The following is a 9,055-nucleotide window of genomic DNA, read 5'->3' on the forward strand; positions in this document are numbered from 1 at the left end:
TTTTGGCTTTTAGCGTGCTGCATGCCAAGATGTTGCAGGTTGTTCCTGCATTTTTTTTAAAACCCGCCTGATAGGGGTCATTACATTTAGCTCCAGCTGCCAAAGTTTGGAATTTGGTCATGAGCAGTGAGGCATATACCTTACGCATTACATCAAGTAAGGCGATCGGTCGAAAGTTCTCAGGATCTGTTGGATTGCCTTTTTTGTAAATCGGAATGATTATGGCTTTGGTTCATGATTGTGGAATAGATTGTGTTTCAGCGCACCGCCGGAATATCGCGCGCATCAGCCTAGCCCATTCTTCAGGATGGCTTTTCAGTTCTGCATTAGAAATGCCATCTGGGCCAGGGGCTCTCGAGTTTTTTAGTTTCTTGATGGCGTCGAGGATGTCTTCTTCATTTTCTAGATTGATCCACTTAGGACCCTTCTGCTGCTGTTCTTTCACCTGGTGGCTAACTGCTGACCGGAAAAGTGCTTCCGGTAAAGTGCTTCTCCCAGGTGTCTTGATTAATGTTGTTTAGGATTTGGTTATCCAATGTTTTATCTGCATTGCGTATTAGTGTCCAAAAATTCCTGCTGTTGTTGGTAACAAGGGTTTTGGTTATTTGTTCCGCATCAGCTTGATGTAGTTTGTGTCTATGGAATTTCACCCAATCCTTGTATCTTTTTTTTTATATCCTTGATGTCCTCCGACATATCTGTGTTCGACACCTTGTAGGCTGATCTTAGCGCGCTCCTGTATTCGCGCCTTTTTGCGACCAGTTCTTTGTTGTAAACATGTTTGCTAGTTTGCTTTGTGACGGCCTCAAGGCGCCTTTTTGTTGGATATACGGGATCAGTAATGGTTGGTAATCAATGCCGTCTATTGCTTCTGAGTATGTTTTTGCATTGTACTCTGTAGTCACTTTGCTAATGTCTACGGTTTTTATTCTTAATCTTGTGCCTTGCGCAGTGGGCACAATCTGGGTGGTGTATGTCGTACTTTTATTACTGGTTAGAATTCAGGCAGTTTCGAGCAAGTTGTGATCGCTCGTGGGGGTGCGACACACCTTAAAGAATTTTGTGATGAGAAGTAATGACTGTGATGCAAAGATGTGATCAATAGGTGAGATTGCGGGTGGGCGCTCCCACGTTGGTAATCTGTCTGCTGCAGGAAAAGCTTCATCTAGATTGTGTAACCCATGTGATTTACTAAAGTTTGTCCATTCTTTGCCTGTTGGGCAGCCGTTGCTTTCTTTGACTCTTTGCATATAGCATTTAGGTCTCCACATATTAATATGGCTGTAGTTGGATGTTCAGTCGTGACTGCTACGAGCAGATTTTCACATTGTTCGATGAATCTTTTTCCAGATATTGTTGCAAGATTCCAGTATAGGTTGACTATGATGACGTAGCCTAATTCAGGTTTTAGATTTGTCGTGCCTTGTAAGGAGACTAGCACTGCTAGCATCGATTGATTAGCCGTAAATGTTTTTTCTACTTGTACTCCTGTTCCATTACGGCAGGCTATCATCAAGCCAGATGTTGGACGCCCTTTGTTACCCCTTGCTGCTGGTGCTAAAATAATCTGGTATGCCTCCATCGTTGGTGCTTGTTGGAGCCAGGTTTCCTGAAGACAGATGATATCAAATTCCCCTAGGTTTGGTTCCCCTGGAGCTGTCAGATGGGAGTGGCCGCGAGTGTTCCAGGAACAAAGGGTTAGTTGTGTTACGCTTTCCCGGGACATGTCGCTTGTCGCTGTGCCGTTATTCATGGATGGCTATTTCATGCGGTGTGTATTAAGAACTTTCGGCAGCCAAGCCCATAGGCCTGATTTGCTGCTGCTAGGAGCTTCCTTTTTGTTAAGTGTGCTCTGTGTCAGCTCCATTACTTGTGTATTTGCTTTTTTCGTTAGCCTTAAGGTGTTATCTGATCGTTGTTCTTTAGCTTCTTGACTTCTCTCTCTTGCTTTGGAGGATACTTGTTTATATGGAGGTGTGCGATATTCTCTCTTTTCTTCGTCATAGCTGGCCTTATGATTTGGTAAGGCTAAATCAGCCGCTTTCTTTGAACTATGATTTTTCTGGTGATTTGTCTTTACATTTTTGTGCAGCGGTTCCTTGTGTACTGATTTGTCACGTCTGGTTCTTGTTGAACTCTGACGTCTATTTGATGGGGCATTCTGACTTTCATGAACCTGATAATCAGATGAATCCTCAATGTAGAATCCTCGCCTGTGAATGTCATGCTTGTATTTTAGGATCTTGTTATGCACGGTGCGGGTGTTCAGATGGAGCAGAGTGGCTGAACCTGATCGATTATGCCACGGTTCCACAATTTTTATGTCAGCAGAATGCACGTCATGCAATTTCTCAATAGAATTGAATATGGACATGACAGATCTTCTATTTAGAATGATGTCGTCAGTATTACAGGTTCTTTGAGTCATCTTTACTATCCACCTGTAACTACTTTGTCTGTCGGATTTGTCGTGCAGTTCTTTTGATATTTGGCCTCTTGCGCCATTGTCTTTGTGTTGTCTCTTGCTTAACTTATTTGTTTCTGTTTTGTCCGAATGTGCATATTGATCTCGGTCATGGTAATTTTTCGTTGTGTTTCTGTTAGATTTTTCATTTTGGTCCTCGTGAGGGGTGCTGCGTGAGTCATGCCGTGATCTTTGTGATTTCGTCTGTTTTTGAGGGGTTTCCCTTGGTTGCCTATTTGCAGCTTCTCTCTCCCTCCTGGATGTCTTTTCTTGGAGGCGTTCAATTTTGTTTCTGTTTGATTCTCTGTATTTGGGAACCTTGCTGGGCGTCTTCATCTTGTGATTTACTTCTCTGTGACGTGTGGCTGACTCGCTGTTCTGAAAGTGATATGTCAGACGATTGCGTCTTTCCTCTAAGGTTTCAAAATCGCGCTCCTTTTGAATTTTGTTGTTTCCTCCAGTATGTGCATTTGATTTTTGATTTGGGGGGTGTCCACTTTCATTGACTTTTATGACTCGCTTCGGTGTTTCATTAGAGTTTGAGTCATCATCGGGGTAGACACTGAGGTTCTTTAGTTCATCTTCTGTGTTTAATTCTGGTGAGTGGGTTCTTGCCGCAGAAGTCCTTCTTACGTTATGACTATCAATTGTCTCCCTCTCGCTTGAAGATATTACATTGCCAGTAGACACTTTTGGATTTGTGTCTACTTTTGTGGTCATTACTCCCGTTGTTTGTTCTTTTCCTGCGGTGTCGTTGTTAGAACTTGTTTTTTGAGGTATTTTATTATTTTTTTGAGAGACAATGTTACTGTTTGTGGTTACTGCGGCAATTCCTGCGCTCTGTTTGTCTTTGCAGTTGGTTGCTTCGAAAATTGTATAGGTTGATTCTCTTGTTTCAGTATCGTTTGAAATGTTTGCTTGAGCAGTATTGAGTACCAGCTTCACCTTAGTTGCCTGATTTTGGAACTTTGTTATGTGTTTATTATAATTTTTTTTAAATGTTTATAATGCTCCACAGGCCTTTGGGCCTCAGAGCGCACAAAGCAGAGTATGAGCTGGTGGCAGCTACATGCTGACTTGGCAGTGGCTCTAAAAGTCCTCCATTTTGGGACACCTAGGCTCAGCCATAGGAATCAGTGGATTCCTGCTAGGAGGCAAAATGGCACCCGTGGCCTCTTAGTTTCTATTGCATTTTACCTTGTTTCCCAAAATCCACATTCTTTTTTATGGGTGTGTGGGTGGAGTGAATGCCTGAATGCCTGTGAGCCGGATTGGCTGCATGTCTGCATGAATGCCCTTCGGCGTTATTGGTTGACTGAGCCTGGCTCAGCCTGAATGGGAACCATTATGTAGAACAGAAGACCTCTCACTCACCAATTTGTTGTTCCTTGAATCCCAGCTGGAGGAGAAGTCTGCTGCTGCATTTTCTTCATGTAATCCAAAAGCTGCTGTGTTCTTCCAAGGACTGATCCAGGGAGGACCTGCAAAGGAGACCTCTCCCCGAGCTACGAGGGACCATCGTGCAATCTGCTGCCCTTCATCAAAGTATGCTGGAAGTCAGTCCTCTGTGGCTGCCATGCGAAGAAGGGGTCTTCAAAGTCCTGAAGAGGAGTGACTGGACTTCTCAAGTTAAAGAAATCCATTGGTGTCACCCAGGGTCCGGAGGTGTGTTTCATGACTGCTGGAAGTCGTTGCTGTCTACCGCCCAGAAGAGGGGGCACCCTGGCATAGTGCTGCTGGACACCTGGAGCTGGGAAAGTTCCAAACTGTCTAAGACCGTTTCAAGGGACATCCTTGCCATCATCACTGACCACTGGAGGGAGTTCAGAGTCGATGAGTGCAGAGGAAGTCTGTCAGTGAGTTTTTCCACCACCAGAAGTTAACAAAGACATCCCACGAGTCCAGACTTGGTGAGGGTTCAAGATCCATTCCAGTGGTCAAGTACAAATCCCCAGAAGCTGTCCAGAGGCCCATGCTTCAGCTGCTGCACCAAAGAACCCTCCGTTTGCACCCCTCCTCCCACCCCATTCACTCTCCTCCCTCCTGCCCATAACACCAGACGAGGTCTCTAAAGTAGTCTTCTCTATCAAGGCTTCCTCCAAACAGGTACTCCCCTGCTCCTGCAGAACCTTTACGGACACCATATCTTCTCTTATCCCGGCCTTGCTGACTTCTGTATCCACTCAATAGCCACTGGCTCTTTCCCTCTATCCCTCAAGCACTCCCTTGTGCACCCTTCTCTTAAAAAAGCTGTCTGCTGAACCCTCATGCCCGGCTACTTTTTGCCCTATATCTAATACCCCTTTCCTGGGTAAACTCTTGGAATATTTGGCCCTCCCCAACTGGCCCTCCACACTGGACTTGTTGGCTGCCTTCATGACTGCCTTCATGATCAGCAATCTGGATACTGGAAATCCAGAGGCATGGAACCTGTTATCCTGAACACCTGAACACGTGTGAAACCATGCTTGCAACTCTCCTGCTGTTCTCATTCTCCTTGTCACAGTCAACCATTGACACAGTCAACCATTCCATCCTCATAAAATGACTCTGTGACACCCTTGGCATCACTGACTGGGCACTGGACTCGCTGACCTCTTTCCTCACTAACCTTCCTAGCTGCAATTTGGTCCTTTCTCCTCCTCCATCACCCTCTCTATATGTGTTGTACCCCAAGGCTCTATCCTATCACCTTGGCTCTTCAATATTTAGCTCAAACCTCTTATTCACCTGATCGGCACATTCTCTCCTCATTTACAGGGTCATGCCGATGACACACAGCTTTCCTTAGAACTTCCCTCTTCTGACCTTCTTCCTCCTCTCTCATCCCTGACTGTCTGTCTGTCATTCAGGCATGGTGTGCAGTGAACGATCTCTGTCTCAATTCTAATAAGGCACAGCTCCTCCTCATCGGGTCACCAGTGCCCTATTTAACTCTTACCCTTTGGCCACCTCTTTGGGTCCTCTAACCCCACAATCTTGCAAGGCCAACAACCTTGCTGTCATCTTCGACTCCGCTCTCACTTTCACCCCCCACATCATGGACCTTATGGAAAAAGTCCAATTTTCAGCTCAACCTCCTCAGAGGCATTCTTCCTTTTCACACCTTCCCCTAGAAGCTTAATTTCTCCAGAGCTCTGGTCCTTTCCAGGCTGGACTACTGCAACAGCCGCTTTCTCAATTTAGCATTTCTTTATTTATTTTTTATTTTTTTATTTTTTATTGTATATAATCAACTTGCGATTTTTACATAATCAATTTACTTCCTGTGAATTCTGAAGATTTCTAAGGATGAATCAAACAAACAAAATGCATTTATTTATTTATTATATAATGCTTTACACCAAAGCGCTGTGCATAGGAACACAAACAGTACATTTAAAATGGAGAGAGAACATTTTAAACACAGCAGAATTCTGTGGTTACATTAACCTTTGTTAACCAGTAGAAAGAAGATAATATCTCAAAGAGACCCGGAAAGAAGAATAGAGAGAGATAGAACAAAGAGAGAGTGGGATTGCATTCAAGTGTAAAGGCACAAAAAGAGAAAAAGAACGAAAACGAGATTCAGCACAAGGCGGATGAGGGACAGTAAGAAGAAAATTGGAGGAAGAGCAGAGTGAGCGAGTGGGAGTATACAATGAGATAGGAGAGGAAAGAAAAGGGGTGCAAGGCCATGGAGAGATTTAAAAACTAGACACAAAAAATTTAATTTTATACAGTGATGAAAAGAGAGCCATGCCAGGCCAACCAGAGAGGAAGAATTGGAGTCACGAGGAGCAAGCAGACATAGAACCCGAATGGAGGCATTACATACCGATTTCAGAGGAGCAAGATGAGATAAAGGAAGCCCAAAGAGGGTAGAAGAACAATAGAAGAGCCCCAAAAACATTGGGCAGATGCCAGGAGTTGAGTGGCCTTAAAAGTCATGAAAGGATGGGCGTTTTCGAATATTGTGCAAATGGATTACAGAGATGTGACGGCTAAAGAAGAGATCTGAGTCTAAATAAAGACCCAGATTACGGCCCACAGAAGCAATAGGTAATTATGCTGGGGGAAATGATATGAATGGGGGAGAGGAGGGAAAATGGTAGGGGATGGAAAGAAGATCGCCTCAGTTTTAGAAGCATTGAGTACCAAAAAGTGGTCCGTCATCCAAGATTGAAAAGCAAGGAGACAGGCGCTAAGCTTAAGGTGAATATCATCAGTGAAGTGCGGAAAGGATAGAAAAAATGTCATCAGCGTAAAAATGGTGGGATAGTCCAAAAGAAGAAATAACACCAGCAAGTGAGGAGGTATAGAGAGAAAAGAACCAAGGACAGAGCCTTGAGGAACACCATCTGTGAGCAGAAACGTTTAGAAGGAAATGCCGGCCCAAAGAAATGAGAAGGTCCTTGGGACAGGTATGACTCAAACCAAGATAAAATAGAGCCGGAAAAACCAAAGGAAGAGAGAGCAGACAATAGGCGTGTGTGGCCAACCGTGTCGAAACCTGCAGAAAGATCCAAACAAATGAAGAGAAGAGTGTTTCGAATGACGTGCAGAGTGTAGGGAGTCCAACACAGAAAGGAGAGCAGTCTCTGTGGAATAGCCAGGATGGAACCCAGGCTGGAAACAAAGAAGAATGGAATTTCAAGAGACAAAAGTGGAGCATTGTGAATAAACAATGTGTTCAAGGATTTAAGAATGATACGTTAAGACCGAAATGTGACGGAAGTTAGAAGCAGAAGATACATCAGCAGAAGGTTTCTTCAGAATCGGAATGATAGTGGTGTGCTTAAATGAGGATGGAAAAATAAAAGAGGATAGACGGGAGTTAAACAGAATTGTGAGGTAAGGAACAAGTAAAGTGTAGACTTTAGGAATAAGTGCGGATAGATGAGAGTCTGTTCGGGAAGAGGTAGGGTGAGCTCGAGCAAGAAGGAAAGAAGTATCCTTATTAGTAATAGGGATGAACTCCGAAAAGATCTCCCTAGGAGATACCAAAGAAATAGAAAGAGCCACAGATGTCAAGTGCATGATGGAAGATTCAATAGCAGATCGAAACAAAGAGACCTTAGCGGTGAAATAAAGTGCAAGTTCAGAAGCAGTAAGAGTGGAACTGATTGAGTGATCAGGGTTTGGGGAGAAAGAAGATGGGAAAGAGTTTGAATGAGCTTTCTAGGATGAGACGACTGTGAGTGTAAGAGATCAGAGAAATAGGTTTGTTTGTCAGAGTGGAGACAGTTGTCATACAGAGCATGTTAAGAGACATAGAAGCTGTGGGTTCCCACAGTTTTTAGCTTCAAACAGCATCTTCCTAGTTGCCGGAGAACACATTACATGGCACAAAGATAGAGAGAGAGACATGGTTTAGGAGGTTTTCGTGTGGGATATAAAGTTGAGGAGGGGTAGAGTGAGTCAAGAGACGAAGAGAGCAAGGAAGAAAGAAGGGATGAAGCCTCATCAGCTGTCAGAGTGGAAAAGGATGCAGAGGAAGCCAGGTTAAGAGTGCAGGTAAAATAAAGAGTGTTCTATTACAATTGCGCAGATTGGGCCAAGAGCAAGAAGGAGAAGTTGTGAGTTGAAGTGTGAGAAGGAGAAATTAAAACAATAAAAAACAAGAGAAGATGATGGTCTGACAAGTAGATCAGAAGAGAAGAAACAGGAGATGTAATAAGAGAAGATGTGAATATAAGATCTAAACAAGAACCAGAGATGTGAGAAGGGGGGCTGGAAAGAAGAACCAGAGCATGTTGTGAAGAGATGGAGGTTAAAGTCACTGAGAACTATGAGTGAAATAGTAGTAGGAAGCAAAAAGGACAACGGGGTATCAATGTCCTCACAAAATGAGGTTACAGGTCCAGGTGGGTGGTAGATCAGTAAAAATGCGAACTAGAAGAATGGGTGGTAAAAATAGAATATGAGAATTAAAAGGAAGCAAAATTGGGCAAAGTCAATGTGTGGGAAATGAGAGTAAAAGAAGAGTGTTATAAAATACCAGTGCCTCCCCCACGGGAAGAGACACACAGAGTATGGCAGAAAGACGTAAAGGAAGTAGAGAGTGATGCAGGAATAGTAGTATTAATGGTAGGAATCCAGGTTTCACTGAAACAAAGGAATTGGAGATTTAAACGTAGAAACATGTCAAGTACAGCAGAAGATTTGTTAGAAAGACACCTAGCGTTCCATAGTCCAAGATTAAGTGACGTACAAAGGGGATTAGTCAGGTTTGCAAGGTTCCGGGTGGAGGTGAGATGCCTGAAATCTGCGCAACGAGGTGGCATTGTGTGCCCTGGAATCAAGGTTCCCAACAGTACTGTAGGGATTGTAAAGAAAAACCAAACACAGATATGGTGCCAAGGTAACCTGCAGATGGATGAGCAGGGTGTGTCAGCAATGTGGAGGCAGGCAGAATAGATGGTACCTGTGATGCAGCTGATGGACAAGCATCTCGGCATGATGAAGGACCCCGCATAGGGACGCATCCCTCCGCGGACAGCCGTAGACAGCGAGGTCTCGACTTGTCCTGACTTCGCCTGGGCTTCGCCCAGTCCGTAAATGATGTACTTTCCAAGGTTGCGTGGGTTGGCTGATGCAGAAGGTGGGCAT

General features: G+C 44.1%; 1 protein-coding gene across 1 annotated transcript; it reads right to left on the bottom strand.

Moving 5' to 3' along the window:
- Positions 1-1,759: 1,759 nt before the first annotated feature.
- LOC138515382 (peptidyl-prolyl cis-trans isomerase G-like) lies at positions 1,760-3,184 on the bottom strand. The gene has a single exon (XM_069630244.1). It carries the CDS (start codon positions 3,182-3,184, stop codon positions 1,760-1,762), a length of 1,425 nt encoding a protein of 474 aa, XP_069486345.1.
- Between the last annotated feature and the right edge of the window lie 5,871 nt (positions 3,185-9,055).

This window comes from Ambystoma mexicanum, chromosome 6q (assembly GCF_040938575.1).
Source record: "Ambystoma mexicanum isolate Mex_15411 chromosome 6q, UKY_AmexF1_1, whole genome shotgun sequence".
NCBI classification, from domain to species: Eukaryota; Metazoa; Chordata; class Amphibia; order Caudata; family Ambystomatidae; genus Ambystoma; species Ambystoma mexicanum.